General features: G+C 36.3%; 1 protein-coding gene across 1 annotated transcript in view; it reads right to left on the bottom strand.

Annotated features, from left to right (window-relative positions):
* LOC122805670 (serine/threonine-protein kinase D3-like) overlaps window positions 1–22,499 on the bottom strand; it is a 1,097,474-nt gene that overhangs the window by 203,654 nt on the left and 871,321 nt on the right. The window contains exon 8 of the mRNA XM_044075994.1: window positions 3,816–3,927. Within this exon, the coding sequence (XP_043931929.1) occupies window positions 3,816–3,927 (112 nt within the window). The remainder of the gene's footprint in view (window positions 1–3,815; window positions 3,928–22,499) is intronic.

Here is a 22,499-nt window from a genome sequence, read left to right as displayed (position 1 = left end):
AGAAAAGAGCATATGCTAGTGTAGCAGCATGCAAGAAGAATAATTTTTGTACATATTGTGCATAACAAAGAATGTTTTTCCCAGAGGATATTTAACATACCAGATAAATAAACAATGAAGGCAGTAGATGACTACAAAAGGAACATTTAAAATAGGAAGAGCTGTTGGCGCATTGAATTAGAAAACTTTAGTAACAGTAACCATAAATTTATTTATTTATTTATTTATTTATTTATTTAAATTTGTTGACCGGGAGTGTCCGACTGGACGTGGGTCCATTTTCAGCGGAGGCCCGGGGAGAAAAGCTCCATAGTAAAATAAACAGACAGTAGTTACATTGGATTACATAGTGCTTAACAATTTAACACAGAAATTACTTACAACATATTTACAGATGAAGAACATAGTACATCAGTAGACAACTAGAATCTTTATCTGTGAAGTACATAACAGGCATTAACAAATGTAACAATGAGAAGTTCCTGCTGTATAATAAGTACTAGACTTATGAGCATCTGAGCTTGCTATCATCAAGGTAGTTAGTGGAGGTGAAAGAAAGGTAGTAGTTGGATGGGGTGGATGATATTAGAGTGGGAGTTGCAAGGGCATTGCCAGCATGTATTTAGGTGCGCTTTTAATAAAGTTTTGAAGTTGGTGCATGATGGTACGGAGGTAATTGTGGGTGGGAGTGAGTTCCATAATTTGGCTATGGCGCAAGAGAATAGTGCTTCACCAGTAGAGTTATTGGCTTTAGTGATCTGCAAGTGATTTTTGTTGCTGGATCTTAGTGGTCTGCTGGTGCGATAGGGTTGGAGTAGATTCTGGAGGGATGGGACATTTAGTGGATGGTTTACTAGTTTGTGGGTGAGTGAGTGTTGATACCACTGAAGGAGGTAAGGGAGTTCAAGCCAGCCCAGTTCAGCAAGTGAGAGACAGTGGTGACTACGGTAGGATGCCCCTGTGGCGAATTTTGCGATTTTGTTGTAGCAGGTCTCTAGCTTGTTTAGCTCACATTGCCTTAGGTTGGTATATACTGGAGAGGCATAAAGTAGGGTGGAGATAAGGTGGGAGTTTGCTATTGAAATCTTTGCTGCTTTGGTGAGAAATTGCTTATTTCTGTATAATGCTCATAGTTTTTGTGGACTTTTTTTATGGTCATGGATATGTGAATGTCAAATTTTAGTTTATTGTCTATTTCCACTCCTAGCAATTTGGTGTGTTCAGTTGGGTATATAGTGGTGTTGTCTTTTGCTGTGATGTTAAAGTGAGAGTTGTTTTGAGTATGTTTGGTGGGTTGGAAGATGAGTAGTTTAGTTTTGTTTGGGTTGAGTATTAAGTGGGCATCGGATAACCATGTTTCAACAGAGGAAAAGGCTTCCTGTGTGACTTTTTGCAGTTTGGATAGGGACTGGGCTGAGCAGATGATGGTAGAGTCATCTGCGTATTGGATGAGTGTGCCATGTTTGGTGGCAGAGGCTAGATTATTGGTGTAAACAGAGAAAAGTAGGGGTCCAAGGATGGATCCTTGGGGAACCCCTATGGAGACAGGTAGTTGGGGAGATATGTCAATCTGCCATACAATGGATTGTTGGCGGTCAGACAGGTAACTCTGAAACCAGTTGGTGACTGATTGTGAGAAGGATAGGTTATTGAGGACAGAGATAAGTTGTTTGTGGGGACCATGTCAAATGCTTTAGATAGGTCTAGGAAAGTAGCAGAGGAGAGATAGCCATTGTTTTTATGCTGAAGGATAGTGTTAGTAAAGGAGAGTAAGGCAGTGGTGGTGCTATGGTTTGGTCAGAAACCATACTGAGTACTGGAAAGGAGGTTGTTAGTAAGGAGGTAGTCTGAGACCTGAGAGTGTATGCATCTCTCTAGTATTTTGGAAAGTGGGGAGAGAATAGCTATAGGGCGGTAATTGGTTAGTTCTGCAGAGGGTCCACCTTTGTGGAGGGGAATTATATGTGAGACTTTCCACAATGTGGGAACGTAACTTTCTGACAGAGATCGGTTAATCAAGATGGATACTGGGTAGGCCAGAGCATCAGCTGCAATTTGTAGGTATTCATTTGGGAGGTTGTCTGCTGCTAATTTGGTGGGTTTAAGTTTAGTTAAGAGTTTTTATGTTGGAGGTAGGTACAGGTGAAAAAAAGAGAAGGCAGTGGGGAGATTACTAGTTGAAGGTGTGGGTTGGAGGGGAGGGGGGGTTGTGTTGTTTAGCTAGTGATAGTATGGTTTGGGTGAAGCGTGTGTTGAATGAGGTAGCAATATTTTCTGAGGAGTGAGGGATGTTAGGAGGAGGGGTACTGACTTTACCTGGGTGGAGGATGGAGTTTATGGAGGACCAGAATTGTTTGGGGCTGTGTTGTGAGGAGTCTAGGGCAGACTGGTAGTATTGGAATTTGTCCCATTTTATTAGCTTTTTGGCTCTATTGTGTAGTTCTAGGAATTTCTGTCTAGCTGCAGGGGTTTTGGTTTTGCGCCAGTGCTCCCAGGCTTTATCCCTGTTTTTCATTTCTGACTTAGTGGTTTTCTGTAGCCATGGGGAGGGTTGTGCTTTGGTTCTGGAAAATCTTATGGGGGCATGGTAATTAAGGATGTTCAGGAAGGTAGTATTAAAAGATTCAACTGTGTCATCTAGACTGAGGTACTTTAGAGCATGCCAGTTACATTCTTTGAGGGATGAGATGAATGTGAGTGGGTTAAAGTTTAGTTTTTTACGTATTTGACGATAGACGACAGGTATAGCTTGGTACAGGTATTTTTTGAGTAGGAATGTTGGAGAGTGATCACTGAGGCTATCTGATAAGCAGCCTGTTATATATGACTGGGGGTTCTTACAGACTAGTATCCAATCCAGGGTAGAGTGCTTGCTGGAGTTTTTATTTATCCTTGTTGGTGACTGGACTAGTTGGGTGAAGCCATGAAGGTGTACATGATGGGTTGGATTGTTGCCAGAACAGGATTGCCAGTCAATACTGAAATCACCTAAGATGATAGTTTCTTGGGGGAGATGGTGGGTAGACCAGCTGAGGAGATTTTCTAGTGGAGGGATGTTCTGGCCAGGTGGGAAGTAGCATCCAATTATGTTGATGGTTTTGTTTCGGTTAATTTTGAGGTTGGTATATATTATTTCTTCATTGCCTATTTGTGGAGCTGATGATTTTAAGATCTGGATGTTTAGATGTTGTTTAAATATTATAGCTACACCACCTCCTTTTTTGTTTAGCCGGTCTACTCTTAGTATGCCGTAACCTGTAGGGAGTATTTGCTCACTGGTAATGTGAGGTTTTAGCCAGGTTTCTGTCAGGACGACTATATCTGGGGAGTATAAGTCTATGGTGGCATGGAGTTCATGGACTCCATGAATGGAGTCCATGGATATTTCAAATCAAATAACAAAGTTAGTGTTTTTTATGAGTCACCATGTTAGGTCATAGTATTAGCTGTTCATGTCATGTTTTCTACAATGCACAAAAAATGCATTGTCTCTTCAAGTACAGTAAGTAATAGCATGTTTTAGTCATATAGAATACATCATCCCTTCGGCAAGTCATTACTCAGACCTAATGAAAATGGTTGGGGGAAAAAAAGGTATGTTGGGAATAACTCATAATAATTGTTCAGAGTTTAAGTAAACAATAGAAATCAAACATTCCAAAGTTAAAAGTAAGAAGCCAGTTCCATTGCTAGGTACAGCAATACTGATTTCATTACATTAAATTTACATTAAATGTATTTATGCGTGGTATGAAAATAATGCAAGGTAAAATCTTTTATGGAGATTTAAATCTTTATGTCATAAAAACACTTACCATTGTGTCTCTGCTGCTGAAGTGAAACATCCAGCCTTCCCTTACTACAGTGCTGTTCTTCCTCTTGGTTTGTCTCACTGACTGAACCACTCGCATCAGTGGGATGTTGTTACTGAAAAAAGGGCAGACAACAATGGCATAAATTAAATGTCTTTTATGATATTGCTACTCTGCTCTATAGCTCTGCTAAACCTATTGAAGAGTGCAAGACTGCATTGGCATTTGTGACTCTGTTAGACTCATGGAGGGGAGCAGAAACCTGTTGCAGGCTATCATTTCTATCAGAAGCCCTTTTTTATTTCTTTACCCATATAACTTTCATTCCTAAACTAGAAGCATTATTTTTATTTCCTACCTTATGCCAGATCAATTTCTGTTTATGATAAATTTGCTTTTTTGTACTGCATGTGGCATGTTATGACATATAATTTATGGAAATGATCCAGTGCTTTAACATTTAAAAGAATGGTCCTCATTCATTCTTATGATCTTATGGTTCCAAGAGGAATTGTAATGTAATGTGTCCACATGTACCTTCACCCATACATTCCATAACTTACCACGTGTTCACCACTGCTATAGAATATGTAGCACTTAGAATAAAATCAATTGACATTTTTAATCTATTATCTATGCCTCAGATGTAAATGTACAAGTAGTAAACGTAGTAGCAATACAGATCAACTATTCCAGTCACAAAGCTGATTATCCATAATAAATATGTGTGTTACCATTACACAGCAAACAGAACCTTAAGACAGGTCCTAAAAAAAAGATTTTCTGGAAAAGAAATGGCACAAAGAAATGTAAACATTTCTCTGATAGGCACCTTTCCATATATACACAAACAAATCAAAAACACCAAGGCTGGGATTTAGAAAAATGGCAGACATGGTTGCTGACACCCCACTGCTGTTTACCTTGTGTTCACAATGAGGCCTGATGCTCATTAAAAAGGAATACATGGAGAAAAGCTTGCAATGGCAAGAGCTCTTTAAATATAATTCTTGCAGCTGCAGCATAGACTGTGGGAAGAGCAGGTAGTGCTAAATTAACACCTCTGTGAAATACAGTCGACAGCAGTGCTTGTTAGTCATGCTCCCACCTAGATGATGAAGATCTGTATAATCTGTGTTTTTGAAGGAGGAATTATGTGACAGCCTTAAAGGGTCATGAAGCTTGTGTGCTGATCTATTCTTTGACCAAATTAAATACTGGAAATGTGAAGCTTGGAAAATGGAGTAAACGGTTAAGCAAGCAGTGGGATGAACATAATTAGGGAATGAGGAGGATGGAGGTAGAAAAAGAGGGAAAATACCTTTGGGGGGGTCAGATACCAATTTTATATATATGAATTGAAGGTAAGTTGGAGTAGTTAGTAAGGAAAGGTATTCCACTCTTTTAAATGAAGATGAGCAGACAGAAAACAGAAGAAAACAAAGAAGACATAGGGAAAAGATATGTGGTACTTCAATAAACACAGCTTCAAAATTCTCATACCTAGCAAACTAGATAGACATTATTACCTTTAGTCAACATTTTGAAACTACATTTTTGATTTATGTAAACTCATGTACATTTATACAGATATTTTAAGATATAATCTACTATTCACCAATCAGCACTCAGCATACAAATCTACATTTTTAACTGTACTAAGATCCGGGACTGTACAGGGTCCAGTACTTGGGGTAGCATACTCATTTCAGCCTGATGCTCTCTTAGATGCATATGTCTTCTCCAATGTGCTATATAAAGATTAATTTACAAGTGATCATGTAACTGCTCCCTGCTTTCACACGTGACCTGACACCCTTCACAAAAACAACTATGTATGGACACTTCTCCTGTATGATAGTGAAGAAAGTTAAATATGTAATGTCCACAGTAATATATTTCAACTTGTGACTCTTAGACACAGACAATATCTCCAAAAGTCAAATCAATGATCATTTAACATTGCTTATGTAACTGCCTTTGTTTTCCTAAACTTTCTCCCCATATCCACTTACAAAGATATCACCTTCTTTATAAAACCACTGATGTCTGGTTGTAATGAAACTAAGTGAAAGAATGATCACGGTAATCTATTTCAACTCGATACTTATCACTGCCCATGTCACCATATCAATACCAATTTCAAAGGAAAGAAATATTTGTTAAATTATGCATTAGAAAAGACCAAAAACTTATAATGATGCCTGGCCTGATATTATGTGACTGCTTTTCTCAGTTTCTTCACTATCACCAAAGAAAAGATAAAGTCAACAATCATCAAACCAGTCTTCACTCTTGACAGGTACCAGAAAATCTTTTTTATTAATACAATGCACTTTACAAAGGAAACATCTACTGTTTCCTACAGGTTAATGCAACCTTTGGTTTCCTTTCTCCTTACAGTATGGTTCCAGTATGCCTTAGTTACCAAAAACCTGTCCGTACTTGATAAAATTTTAATTACATTGCCTCGGAATAAAAGAAAGGGAAAGCCCACAATCTTTTGTAAGCTTAACTTCTCACTTACTTTGCCAGAGTATTTGTCTCTGCCTGTATGGCATACCACAGACACAGGGAAATCTATTTTTTCTATTAGTTAATTGTCATTTAATCTTGCTAATGCTAGCAACTGCTATAAAAACAAATGAAAGCATGCAGAAAGTTGTGAAACTGTTGTCCACTGCCTTTGTTGCAGGGAGGAAGAAAAACAGATTCAGTGCACATAACTGATAAGGTTACTACCTATCGCTACATTTACAGGACAGTTCTGATTTGGGCAATTCTGTCCTGTGAAAGTCAAGGTATGATCATGATGTTTTACAAGAAGAAATATTTTCTGAATTATCTCTAAATATCACAGAAAGTGTGATATTACATTTAATTTACCTTAATATCATATAAAGTAGTATAAGTAAACCAACACTACACATTACAGAGTATTTATTTTGGTAATAAGGTGCATATTATTAATTTTCATTAGTTGATGCCATGGCTGGTCCTGCAAAAGTTCAAGTTAATGTAACAATGCCCCACTCTGAACATCTAGAAATGTGTCAACTATAACAGTTGACCACATTTATGTATAGTGACCCCCCTTGCAAAAGATATTATTTTCTACATCTGCAACAGTTTTAACAAAATAGTATTTTAGTCTTACAAAACAGCACATAGAGCTACTAATTTTTCATGCTCAAAGAGTATGGTTTTGATGAAGTTTTAGTATGCTGATATATAACAAATCAAAGGGTATCAATGCATCAGAAGTTGGGAAATATAATAAATAAATGCATTTATACCTCTGTTTAAAATAAATCTCATAAAAACTCAAATTCAACAGCACATGGTTGTATCCTTTTTGTATTGAGCTTGTAAAACACTTTTGAGTAAGCATATTTTTCCAAAATTTGGGTAAAAAAACTCTTCATTGCAGGCACTGGTGAATTCTAGGGATGATATGTAAAAGTAGTAAAATAAGATCATGTTAATATGGCAAACCCAATGTCAGCCATTTTGTGGAAGAATATATTTTATTTTATAAGAACAACATAATGTGAGTGTGATGTACTAAAATAACTCGGAAAACAATGACACGTTAAAAATACTCTTTTGAGTCCCAGAATGGAGTTTTCCTTCATACATTCACTTTTCTCAAATTTTCCACCATTCACTAATCATGAAAGATGCCTCACTCATTCTCATGCAATCCATGTGAAAGCATCTCTTCTTGCATGTCTTCTCCTCTATGATTTGTCAAAGAGAATTCACAAAGCCTCCAGAGGTCAGTTAACTAAATGCAGCACATAAATAATAAGAACTTGCAGCTATACTGCTATGGAACATAATGCTGTAAAAATAAAATGCAAGGAAATGTATTGTAAAAATATATTTTATTTTTAAGCAGGCTTGTGTCCCCCGCAAATTGGAACCTTCTATTTAAAGGGCAATAAGACATGCAGAAGAATACATTGAGCAGAACTAAATCCACACCAAATATCTTGTGGCATTACCCTTACAAGAAAAAAATTAGTATTTTATTTATTAAGTTGTTTGTTTTCTTTTTTGACATTAGTTAACTTACTGTGTGATCTGGTTAAATAAACCTTTTCATCTACAACACAGGTACAGAGGCAAGTACAAAGGAGAGAAGGTAACAAAAATGATCTCCTGTAAATGTGGATGGGTACAATAAGTGAAAGGAGGTTTAAGGAGAAATTTCAAACCATAATTGACCAGAATCTCTTGCAAAAGTTATTTACAGAGGAAAAATTATTAAATATATAAAATGCAGTATACAAGAGAACTCAACAGTTGCATGCAAATAATAATACAATAGAAAATACTTGAGTATAGTTAAAGGAATCTGCATTTTAAAAGGAGTTCAATCAAGAAAAGCAAAACAGAAATTTTATGTAGTGAAGGTTAAATAGTTTTGTTCATTAAATGTAAAACTGAGATGGTACAGTGCACAGTACAAACTATCTCATAATTACCTATGAAAGCGGATAAAGAATAGTTTAAGAAAATGCAGATGACTGCTGAAATACATTTCTGAAGTATTTCTATTTAGGTCAATGTGACTGTTATACAATAATTTTAATGTGAAATATGTCACTCCCAAGACATACCCACAATATCACTGTTCTTTCTCGTTTATCGCATATTTAGTCACATGTAAAGATAATTCTGCAATAAATAGTAGAATAACATTACTATTGCATGAATATAGGCATAATTTATTTTGCTCTTTTTAAGTTCAAAGAATAAGGCCCATTTTATAAGAACAGTAAGATTCTTGTGACATATGGGTATCCAGCAAATGGTCTTGTGCTGTACACCACTGAATATACATTAGATGTGTCATATGCTAACTCTTTTGTCTTATTGCTTCCATATTTGCCTGCTGTGATAACCTGCAAAATGGCAGCATCTTTTACAAATGTGCTCACACAGTAGCTGTCTCTTGGAATTGCTGCCACATTTAGACTGTCAGCAAATTAGCATGATGTGCAGCAACTATACTTTGGATGGTCCAGATTCTTAGATATCATTCTCCCTTTTTATGCACTGTGAAATAACCGTCAGTATAATGAATTCCATCATGATTTTAAAATGTACTTCTTCACTATTCTTAATTTGTTCCATGCATCTTTTTAAATGTTACGTAGTAAACTCTATAATTTAATTATGTCTATTTAAGGCATTTTATACTGAAAGCATTTAACTCAGACACATATTTCTTTCCAGGAGCCAGATTCCAAAAGAATCAAGGCGACCCAGCAGAAACTTCCATCAAGATGTTTTTATTTTTTATTTATCCTTTGTTGACCAGGTTAGTCCTATTAGGATAATGGTATCTTTTTAGGAGAAACTCAAGATGATATTTATATGACTAGGGGAAATGTAGCCAGAACATTGAGGAGATTTCCCCTACTGTTTTCAAAGAAGAGGAAGTGATGCTCACAGATTACTCCCATTCCTAATGAAGAGATAGTTGGGAGGACTGACATGCAATGGTAGTAGAGAGCTTTGCTACAATAATAGATGAGAAGGGTGAGCTAGAGGTTGATGTTTTCATAAATTCTGATTGTATCCATAGTATTGCTGAGTCCAGTGTTGATTTAGGATGTACAAAGGGGCAATGTTTAGCTGCTTTTGGTGATGAACTGATTAATCAAGAAGTTTTGATTACAGATGTGTGTGCTGAAGGTGTAGCTGATACGACTCTTGTTGGAATGATGAAACATGAAGATCCTGGTGAGGATTTGGCATTACTGTGGGATAATATTATGGACATTTTTTTCAGAAGGAAATAGAAAGCAGAATTACTATGTATAAAAAGTATTGAATTTGTGACTAGGAAGTTCTCAAAACATGCTGAGATTGTTGGGAAAGGCGGAGGAGAAGGACATGGCATGGGATCCAGTTATGTGAAAAAGAAGAGACATACTATTGGAATTAAGTCACAAACTGATGAAATTATTAATAGGTACTTTGTGTGGGAGAAAATTGTGTTGCCATTATGTTTTTCAGTTGGTGACATGGGAAAGAAACATTCTGTGACCTTATGTTTGAAATGGACATTATGATTTATGTTGAGTGTTAAATATATATATATATATATATATATATATATATATATATATATATATATATATGTATGTATGTATATATATATATGTATATATATATATATATATATATGTGTGTGTGTATATATATATATATATATATATATATATATATATATACATACACACACACACACACACACACACACACACACACACACACACACACACACACACACACATATATATATTTATCCTTGGAATTCCTTTATTTTTTTCAGGACAGGAATCTTTGTTGAAAATGACTTTTGCAATTTAGATCTGATGAGTTGGATGAAGTGATATTAAAATGTGTATGTTGAACTTATGTGAAAAAGTGAATAGCATTAAAAAGAGATAAAAGAACTTATAGAATTGAGCCAGGTAAGTGGAGACTATATTGGGAAAGTAGGTATTTAAACATTAGATTTTATTGTAGTTATTGCAGAAATATATGTCATGTTTGATGTCAGGGATGGGAAATTTGTGAAGAGATTAATAGGAGTGTACGTGTATACATATATTAAACAAAGATAATTTTTTTCAAGAAATTAAGATCTAAAATATAATTATGGTAGGGGGCTTCAGCTTTAATTTACGACATTCTTATTGAAAAATTTGGAAAGATGTTTGAACATTTAAGTTAATGATCAAACAAGAGCAGCTGATTTTAGGTAAAAGAGATTTTACATGTGTTAGAAATCATTTAAAAACAAAAATAAATATTTATTTTTTAATGAAGGATTGATTGGGAAATGTGTAATAAAGTGTGTTTTTAGATCATTATGTTATAAGTTCAGGATTTCCCACTGATGGAGGGCATATCAAAGATGATAAGGGCATTAAAATATTATCAGGTGCTATAGAAAAAGACGAGTTAGTTATGGAAGATCATTTTACCATGATATCCTTTTTTGATACTTTAGCACAATGGTGGATACTGTAAATAGAAAAATAACATAAAGAGTATTTAAGAATGGAAAGATATTTTGGAAAATTAAAAATTGAGGTATAATGAGTTGTTGTAGGGTTTTGATGATTGTTTAGATAAAGATGAACATTCTAGAATGGAAAGGAAATATATAAGAATGTATTAGGAATTAAAAGGTTATTATATAGATAATTGTTGTTCAGGGTAAAGAGGAAGAAATTAAACCTTTTTTCCATGGAATAATATTAAAAAAAGATAATGGCAGAAGGGTATGTGTTATATCACAGAGTGGAGAGGAGAAGTTTGAATTAAAGGAAATTTTGGACACGGTTATAAAATATGTGTTAAAATATATAAAACATTTCTTGATTATACAAATATTGAATGGAATATTAGAAGATAAGTGATCAGTAGTTGGGCAAGCACATGCAATTTCCAAAAGCATCTCCACTCATTAAACCTCTCATTAGACCATTTACTGAATATAATGCAGCTTTTGTCATGTACTTGTCTAAACATATATCTTAACTAAAGTGACCTCAGAGATTCATTATTAAAAATATCAATGGCCTAAAAAGTCTTGGGTATCAGGCAGATTGGCAGCCCTTTCCTCTGTATGCATTATCTTATAGAGTCCACCATAGAGAATTGCAACTATCCTTCTGAGCCATGAAATATCAACCCTCTCTAGTCTCCTATTCCTTAACAAGACAAGAGTACATCAAATATGTTTTTAAAATAACTAATGAAATATCTCACACAAAACAAACTTTTATCCAACTCACAACATGGTTTTAGGCCCAATCACAGCACCACTACAGCCCTTCTCTCTTTCACAGACACTATAAATCAAAATCGTAACAACAACGTACTGTCCTCTGCTCTCTTCCTAGACCTGTCCAAGGCCTTTGATATGGTGGACCACAAAATGCTAATGAACTGCCTGGAGGCCAACAACTTAAATAAAATGACCCTCCAATGGTTTGAGTCATACCTACAATGCAGGAAACAGGCTGTACTGTGGGAGGGTAAACTCTCCTCACACCTCTCCATCAGACTAGGAGTACCCCAAGGCTCAATACTAGGTCCCCTTCTGTTCTCCATCTTTATAAATGAACTTAGCATAGCCATACCAGAGGCCACCTGCATTCAATATGCAGATGACTCTACCTTGATCTGCACTGCCTCTACCCCAACCGAACTCACCAAAATAACACAAATCACCTTCAACAAGGTAGAAAACTGGCTGCTAAACCAACGCCTAATACTAAATCCCAATAAAACTAAACTACTTCTCTTTACCCCAACACACAGGACCACCTCACCCCTGTTCAATATAACAGCTAATAATGGTACCATCATCACCCCAGTTACCCAAACTAAACTATTGGGTGTCATGATGACTGTAACCTCAGATTTGATGCACACATCAATCAAACGATAAAACTACCAATATAAAACTTGGCAGTCTGTTCAAGACCAAAGCATACCTCACCCCAAGCCAGAATAACAATTGCCGCTCCCACCTCCTATCTACCCTTCTCTATGCCTCTCCTCTATTCTCCAACCTGAATAAAACCAATCTTAAAACTGTCTTCATGCTACAACCAAATCGCTAGATTTGCTACTGACTCACCCTACGTACCCACCACTGCCAGAACCTGAAACTCCTGGGCTGGTTGGAACTACCACACCTCCTACAGCTCAACCAACTCAAAGTCGCCCATAAAATCCTCCACCAACCGGACACCACCCCAGCCCTAAGAAACACAATCTGCCCTACAACAACAGTCCCACTACGCTCATCCACCAAACTTCTAGTACTTACAATCAAATCCAACCATGCTGCAGGTGACTCTCTTCACCAACTCTGTCGGTAAAAACTGGAACTCACTACCTACTGACATTACCAAAGAATCTTCTCCATCCATATTTAAAAACAAACTTATAAGTCACCTCAAGTCACACTGGATATGCCCCTGTACCAACCCAGACTAAGACCTCATACTTCCCTCCAACATACTCTGTTCAGCTACTCCCCCACACGTTAATTAATGAGATCCTTTATGACTAATCTATAACTATTGCTATCCTCGGCCTCCATGGTCAATAAGAAAAGCATGCCACTGGACTAATGGAAGTATGTATATACTATGTCTACTAGCAATTTGTATTGTAATCACAATTTATTGGATTGTCTGTTTTGTCACATCTATGTACTATGTACTATGTCTACAATCTTCTTCTATGCAACCTCTATTGTGGAACATTTACTTGTAATATCTATTTCTTATCCTAATCTGTATCTTTGGAGCTTTTCTCCCCGGGACTCCGCTGAAAATGGACATGTATCCAGCCGGACCATCCCGGTTAACAAATGTAAAATAAATAAATAAAATAAAAAATAAATAAAATAATTAAAATTTCATCAACAGATAAATAAAAGACTTTGGCATGAATATAAAATGTGTTGCATTTATGACTGATGAAATTTCCAAAATGTATGCTGACATTGTTGGAATGGGGTAAGGGAGGACATGGCACACAACCCAGTTATGTGTAAAAGAAGAGACTATTCAATGAAATTACAAACTGATGAAATTATTGATGGGTACTATGTGCAGAAGAAAACTGCTGCCATTTGTTTTTTCAGCTGGTGATGTAAGATCATTTATATACTTAGCATACAAAATATTTTGTGAAATTATATTTAAAACTGACATTATGTCTGAAAGATTTATGCTGAGTGCTGAAAAGAAAATAAATATATATTTCCTTAGAATTCTTTTATTTTTTCAGTATATAAATTTATTCTGAAAAAAGACTTTTCATTTGCAATTTAAAACTGATGCTGTGAATGGAAATTATATTAAAAGTGTATGTTAAATTTATGTGAAAAAATTTATAGTATTTAAAAAGAGATGAAAGAAATTAATGGAATGGGATTGGTAAATGGAGGCTATATGAGGAAAGGAGATTTGTTGGAGTTTTGGGGAAATGTATGTATATGTGCTAAGAAGGCGGGTATTAAAATTTTACATTTTATTGTAAAGGCGGGTATTAAAATTTTAGCTTTTATTGCAGTTATTCTAGGAAGATATGTTATGCCTGATGTGAGGGATGGGAAATTTGTGAGGAAGTTAATAGGAATATATGTGTATACACACATTAACCAAAGAGAAAAAGCTCTTTTGTCAATAAATTAAGATCTATTTGATGCCAAAATGAATATAATTATGGTAGAGGACTTTAACTGTAATTTAAGAAATTCTTATTGGAAAATATGAAATATGTTAGAACATGTAAATTAATAATAAAATAAGGGCAGCAGCAGTTAGATAAAATAAGATATTTTAACAAGGGCAGCAGCAGTTAGGTAAAATAAGATGTTTTACATATTTTAGAAGTCATTTAAAAACAGAGATAGATTTTTATTTTTTTCTGAATGATTGATTGAAATAAATGTAATAGATATGAAGTGCATTTTTCAGATTATTATGCTGTAAGTTCAAAATTTTCCACTGAGGGAGGTTATGTCAAAGATGGTAAAGGTATTAAAGTATTAATGGGTGCTATAGAGGAAGATTGTAAGATGGAAATGAATAAGCTATGGGAAGATCATTTTACCATGATATCCTTTTATGATACTTTAGAACAATGGTGGATACTGTATATAGAAAAATATCATAAAAAAATACTTAAGAATGGAAAAAACTAGTTTGTAAAATTAAAAGTTGAGGTATAATGAGATATTGCAGGATTTTGATTTTTATGTAAAGATGAAAATTCTAGAATGTAAAATAAAAAAAGAAATATATGAGGAGAATTCATTAAGAATAACATTATTATATAGATGATATTTCAGGCTGAAGCAGAAGAAGTTTCAACTTTTTGGAGGAAAATTATTTAAAAAGATAATGGCAGGAGGATGTGTGTTAGATCAGACAGTTGAAAGGAGAAGTCTGAATTAATGGACATTTTATCGGAGGTTACAAAATATGTGTTAAGATATGTAAAGAATTTGTTAATTATAAAAACATTGTCTGGAATATTAAGAGGTTAAGTAAGCAGTAGTTGGGAAAGCCCATCTAATATTCAAATGCATTTCCACTGCACACATAGAACTGTTAATTCTTCTTTGTTTGTATCTCATCAGACCCTTTATTGAATATAATGCAGCTTTTGGGTCTTAACTAGAGAGAACTCAGACATTGATAATTAAAAAGATCAGTGTTCTCAAAAGTCTTTGTTAAGATGACAGATTGGCAGCCCTCTGTATTCATTCCCTTACAGACTGCACCATGGAGATCTGTGACTATCCTTTTGAACTATTTATTTTACATTTGTTGAGACCAAGATAGCCCAACTGGATGCATATCCATTTTCAGCAGAGGCCCGGGGAGAAAAAGCTCCAGGTAAACAGAAACATTAAAAACATGTTACAGTTATAATTTTGACAAAGAGTACATAAGCAAACAATTATAAACATGGTCCACAGGTTAGCGTTAAGCCCTGGTGAAAGCCGGGGTAAATTAAACAGTAGCTGATTAATAGATTTTACATAATCTAGAAGAGAATTAGCCAGACTTGATACAATGACATAGCCAGTTTAATGACACAAAAATACCACACCAAGAACTTTATTATATAAAGCTTTCCAGTCTACACCCTTCATCAGTATAAAATAAATGTAATAATGCAATATTTAAATAGGAGAAACCATAAAAACCACATGCTTCAGCCCATCCCACATCTTAACTAACAATCAAGCCTTAAAGCAACATCATATTATAAAACATTATACATTATTATCCACAGATAAAACACTATATAAAATTCATGAAGCAACAGAAAAACTTTTCCTTCATATATACAAAAAACTAAGAACTTTGTTAAAACATAATCATAAAAATGTCATATAAATCTAAACATCTAAACAAATTCTTTCACATATTTTATTTTATTAAGGAACACGAATATTTTATATAGAAAAATATATTTTATTCAAAAAATATATATAAATATATATAATAATATTTTTATATATGAACTTATACTATGTAATCAACATACTAAATTCTTTCCCTCTGTTTCTTCACTAGAATGGGCTTTAAACTAACTGCATTATTTAAACCTGGGGGTGTATCTGCCTGGAGCCTAATAATCCAGTCTAGTTCCTTCAGCTCTAAAGAATTATTTAAATCACCTTTCCTTATATTTACTTCAACTGTAGTTAATACCCTAAACCTAAAGCCATGCCTTTCACCTTTATCCATAACATGCTTACTCAATGCATTTGTTGATATTTTTCTCCTTATGTCGGATTTCTGTTCCACTATTCTCTCTTAATTTTCTAGTGGTTTTACCTACATAAAATGATGTGCACATCGTGCACGTAGCTAAATAAACCACCCTTTCCTCATTGCAGGCTGTAAGTGTATTCAAGGCAAATATTTCTCCATTTATTGGATGTCTAAATTTGCCTTCACCCTCATACAAATTATTGCAACAGGAGCAATTCTAACATTTCCTTGTCCCTGTTGTCTTACATATTTTCTTAGCTCCCATCTCAAAATCTTTATAACATAGTTTTTGCTTTAGTGCCTCAGAGCTCTTATAAGCAAACCTCAGCTTATCACCTACAATAAACCTTATCTCAGGCATGGCTAATAAAATTGGCCAGTTTTTCTCAATTATACGACAGACATTACGTGTATTTAGATTATACATTGTCAAGTACCTCACTACAGTATCTGTCACATGCAAACTTTCATTACCTGCCATTATACCCCCCCCCTCAAGTATTGGCTTATATTTAATATGCCTTTCATTTATTACTTCCTCACTTACTTTACCTATTAGCTGTTTTGAATAACCACTCTTCTCAAACTCTTGTGACATAGTCTTAACTTGTTCATTAAATGTATCCTCAACTGTATTTAGCTTACTCATTCTAATAAACTGTGCTTTCATTATTCCTTTAAAAATGTGGGGGGCATGCATACTGTCCCTACTTACATATCTTAAAGCATCCACCTCTTTTCTAAAGACTTTAGATTCTAATTTATTCCCATTTTTAAATAGAGTTACATCTAGAAAATTTATACTATAACATGACGCTTCCATTTTAAACTTTAGAAAATCAGTTGACTCATTTAGATATTGCACATAAGCTTTTAATTCCATAAAGGAACCTTTCCAAATTAGAAAGCAGTCATCAACAAATCTTTTATAGAACAGTACATTCTCATTAAGCCGATTACTCTTATTCAATACTACCCTTTTCTCCCATTCATATAACACTAAATTAGTAAATATATAGTGTTTTATCTGTGGATAATAATGTATAATGTTTTATATGTTGTTGCTTTAAGGCTTGATTGTTAGTTAAGATGTGGGATGGGCTGAAGCATGTGGTTTTATGGTTTCTCCTATTTAAATGTTGCATTATTGCGTTTATTTTATACTGATGAAGGGTGTAGACCCGAAAGCTTTATATAATAAAGTTTTTGGTGTGGTATTTTCGTGTCATTGAACCTTTTGGCAGTAGCACCAAAGTTGTTTCTTCTATAGCCAGTTTAATGCCAGATGTTGTTTCAGTCTAGTTTTAAAGTGACCTATGGAGGAGAGTAAAGTAATGTCAGCTGGAAGTGAGTTCCAGGATCTGCCTACATAGTTTGCAAAGAGAGAGTCACCAGCTGCATTGTTAATTTTGCTTGTCTGACTTAGTAGTCTGTTAGAGGATCTAAGCAGTCGTGGAGTGTGATAGGGGGTGATAAGATTTTTAAGTGCAGGAGTATTATCCGGATTATAAAGTATTTTATAAGCCATGATCAGTTGGTTATACTGAATTACACTGGGTAGTTCAAGCCACCCAAACTGGTTAAGATTGATGCAATGATGTGTCCTAAAAGGCAGCCCAGTGGCAAACCTGGCGATGTGGTTATAGCAGATTGAGAGTTTGTTAAGTACAGCGTTGCTTATATTAGCGAGTATAGGGGATGCATACAGAAGTGTTGAGAGAAGGTGAGAGCGAGCTATGGCAATTTTAGCTGGAGGGGTTAGGAAGACTTTTATTCTTTATAGTAGCCCTATTTTTTTATTGATGGTTTTGAAAGATCCAACCCTCTCTAATCTCCTATTCCATCACAGGATAAATGTCCCTCAAATACACTGTTAAAACAGCTACAGTTTCACCAACAGGTAAATACAAGACATTGGCATGATATAATCATGCTTCAGTGTTTCCCTCACCTCTGAACCAAATATCCACATTCATGTGAAGCACAGTAGCACCCTTGCCACCTCCAAGGCAAATTTAGATAATTTGACAGACAACCACAGATCTAGACTCAGACTGTCTTGTACAACAGTCTTTGAAGTTGGAGGGAACTTTTCAATAAGGTTTAAGTGGTCAGGGTTTTAATGATCTGTAGACTGATTGTGTAATACTTCTATGGACTTAGCACCAATGCTGATATATCACAGATAACTGCAATTGAAAGTGGGAAGAAGCTTCATTCTATCTACTGAAGTAGGTCTGTGATGATTGCTCCAACACACTGTACACCACCAAATCAGCACAATTTGATTGAAGAAACAAAAAATGCAAATGAATCATACACTGTGAATTCATGGGAGAAAACAAGGAATAATGATTTTCTACAAAGACTCATGAGCTTCTTTCTGGTTTGCTACCTCAAAATAAATAGTTTACTCTGTAGGAATATAGAACAAGATAGGCAGAGCAATGCAAGGGAAGAGGGAAGCCTCTCAGCTGTTGAAGAAAAGATACAATAATATGGGACTAGACCACTGTGGCTGTGTGATCAAACAATAGTGGACAAATTCTAATATGTAGGTAAATCTCATCAAATGGAGATTAATGAGCCAAACAGCAAGACATATAATGTAGAGGTCCTGTGAACTCTCAATGGGTAGAAGTATTATGTGAGTAATGCAGCCTTGTCAGAGAATCTGTGAGCGCATAGGAATCTGTATATACTGTAAGACAGATTATCTTGTGGACACTAAACTGATGCAAGCATACTAAATTCCTCTCCTAAAGAGGAGCTTAAAGTAACAGCAACTGAAAACAGGAGTGTCTGTGTACCACTTTGCAGTTGAAAATGTACCACCACTGGCATAGTATCAGCAAAACTGCAGGCATCCACAGCACTTTACACATGTTCTCTATCAATTTATACTTGCTCCAAGCTTCTGAACAATGAATATAGAGTTTGTTTTGGAATCATGTGTAGAAATATGACTACCATGGAAGTATTGCATGCTTCTGCATTTACATATACTGCATAAGGAAGTACCACCTTATCCCGAGTATGAATTTTTTTGGAATCATGCCCCAGTTTTAATACATGTGAAGATGTGTACATCCACTAAATGTGCCCTTCCCTTTGCCTAATTTCTAAAGCAAGAGATAAAATTAAATCACAATTGGCTTACCACTGTGGCACAAAGAAATGAAGCTCTGATGGAGACCCAGGTGACACATGTTTGGTTAGCAGCCTGAGCTCTTTAGGGACAAGACAGCGAGCATTTAAATATTTGCCATTGCCCACTTATGCATCCTCAGGACACACAGGTGGCTCTCCTTCTCATCTTAGGGGGCAGCTACAAGGAACACTAGATGTTGCATCCTTAGAGGATTGGCCTGGTAAGTAACTGCTGCCCAGTGGTGTTAGAGAACTAAACCAGGAAAGAAATGTATGATAGCACACATGATTCTCTTGGTAGGAACACATGGTTGCTCAACAGAGCTCCAAGAGTTAAGAGCCCCAAAGGAGAGGAATCTGCTGGGTCTGGGTCTTCTCCTTATTGTCAGTCTCTGACCTCTTTCAGAAATGAATGGGCTGATAATGTCCACCAGTCAAGGAATGAATGCATTGTACAGCTGTTACCTGGGCTCAGAAGATGCTGGCATGCTGTGAAATAGGAAAAAAATGGGATGATGTTGCAAAAAAAAGGGGCTCCACTAAACAACATCCAGGGGATGGGGGAAAAATAGGTCAGAATTCACCTTCCTGGAGGATTGCTGTCTGAATTTCTTGGGGGTAGGGTCTGTGATGTTGTGACAGTGACAGTTTAAATTATTTCATTGTGTGAAGGCCATAAACAGTGACTTGTTTGTGATTGTGCATATACTGATATTGGATGACTGACTTGTCCATACAAAGATATTTTTTCTTGTCAAATTAGTAAAGGCAGATTACACATAAAGATCATCATGAACAAGTGGCCTTTTGGGGGGCAATACCCACAACTATACCTCTTATAGTATCTGTAAGGTATTTGTGCCTAAGACACTCAAAAGCCATTTATCTTCCCTGGCCATTTATCTTGAAAACCGACAGCTTAGACAATTAGCCCAGGGTACCATTGCAGAATTCTTTAACCCCAAGATACCTGCTAGGTAAGAAAAAGGCCAAGAAGTCTTGGCTGGATTCTTTAGCTGTACAACCCCCACCAGATGTCCCTCTAAAAGCAGGTAATAGATGTGTAGGTCTTTTGGTATTGACATTGGATTCCTCTGACACAACCCCACCGGAGGCTAGCATGGATCCATCTTTTTTCACATCCTCTGAGGCTTTGCAGGCGTCTAATCTGGATGTCAAGGGGGAATCTCGGATTAACTAGAGGAGTTCCACAGATATTGGTCAGGGAGGAAGTCCCAAGTTCTCATCTCAAATCTCACCATTTGTCAGTACCACCAGTATTTGTTAGGGCTGATGTCCCTAATAAGAAAAGACAAAAACTGAAGCATGTTTCAGTCTGTCCTATGGATTCTAAAGGGAATGGCAAAAGTTTACTCAGGGCTTGTTCTCTGCCTTAATGGCCCTAAAGTCTCCTCAAGAGGGGTTTGGTACCTGGTCTTCTTTGGACCTCTACCCCTACTAAATGGTTTAGGGAACTGGATTCCTCAGATGTGGATTCTCTGTCTGGTGAGGGGTCTTTGTCCTATTTTTCATAGATGCCTTCACCTTTGGCTTATGGTTCTAATGAAGAGGAGTCTGTTAACCCTAAGTGTCCTTTTGAGGAATTGCCCTTTGGGGGCACAATTGGTAGGATGATAGAATTCTTTAAGTGGGATTCTTCTCAGAGAAGATATTATGGGTTGCTTCAGGTGGATACTTCTAAACCACGGGCAGTTCCTCCTGCATTGGCTGCCTTGTTAGATACTTTCATTGCTGCTTCCAAGTCTCTGATTCTTAGCCTCCTACTCCTACAAAAACCTGATAAATTCTATAAGGTTCATGACGATTGTCTATTTTTGTTTAAATGTCCTTCTACTGTGGTGGCAGTCTCTTCTGACAAACCTTCTAAATGTTTGCCTTCTGATAAGGACAGCAGGGCAATGGAGAGGACTGGTAAGAAAGTTTACACTGCTTCTACTTTGGACTTTAGGGCTATTAATTACCAGGCCCACATTACCAGGTATGCTTTGGCTTTGATTGCTCAGGCTTGTCAGGTTAACTCAACACTCCCTGAGTCTGCTGGCTAATCCTCTACCTTATCTTTTTTAGGTTCTGCTTCTCAAGTGGCTTGCCTCTCTATTAAATGTAGCTATGATGCTGCTGACACCTCTTCTAGGGCTGCGGCTTTTGAGTACATTATGAGATGTTATTTTTGGCTTTATCTCCAGTTTCTTCCTGAGGACATTAAAGCCAAGTTAATGGATGTTCATTTGGATAATACTCATCTTTTTGGGACTGCTGCTGCTGCTGACATGTTTAAGTCTCTTCAACAGAAAGACAAAGCTTTGCAAGACCTTAAACATATTTTTGTCTCTCCTATCCCTAAGTTCCATAGGAATTATCCTTCTAGATCTGCTACTGTTTGCAGGTAACCCCACCAGGCAACCAGGGACAGGAAGGGTGGGCCCCCTTTCTGTTAATGCTTTTCAGATTTCTATGGCCAAGAAGCCTCCTTTATCTGGTAAGCCTGCTTCTCTTTGTCCCATTGGCTCTCCCTTTGTCTTCCACTTGGTGTCTCATCACTTCAGGTTCTTGGGTTCTTTCTGTTATTCATTACGGTTACTTCATGGTCTAGAAATCTCTCCTCATTTTTCTGGGATTCCTCAACCTCCTCTAGAGAAACTTCCTAATTTCCCAGAGGTTCTAGGGTCCCTTTTGAACCAAGAGACCATTCAACCTGTTCCCCTTCCAGGATGTTCCTGGTTCCTTGAAAGGAGGGCACTTGGAGACCTATTTTGGATCTCTCCCAGTTCAGTGCCTTTCTTGAGACCCCTTCTTTTTAGATTCTTACTCTTCAAACTGTCTCCTATTTTATTACCTCAGGATCTTCTGGAGTCCTTGGATCTGAAAGATGCTTACCTTCATATCCCAATTCACCCTCTCTTCAGGAAGTTTCTACATTTCTCTGTGTCTTCCTCACAGTTTCAGTTCTCTGCTGTGCCCTTTGGCCTCTCTACTGTCCCAAGGTTATTCTCAAAATGCCTAGCTCCTGTGATTGCCTTCTGCAAGCTCCAAGGCATTCAGATTCTTCCTTAGTTAGATGAGCTGTTGTTCAGGAACCTTATTCCAGTCATTTGTTGCAGTATCTGCAGTTCACCATCACTCTTCTTCAAAGTCTGGGGTTTACTATCAACTTCCAAAAGTCCATCCTGACTCC

The sequence above is a fragment of the Protopterus annectens genome, chromosome 6.part1, assembly GCF_019279795.1.
Source record: "Protopterus annectens isolate FY-2018-M chromosome 6.part1, PAN1.0, whole genome shotgun sequence".
In the NCBI taxonomy this organism is placed as follows: Eukaryota; Metazoa; Chordata; order Ceratodontiformes; family Protopteridae; genus Protopterus; species Protopterus annectens.
The sequence above is the reverse complement of the archived record's forward strand: the minus strand, read 5'-3'. Positions and strand labels throughout refer to the sequence as shown.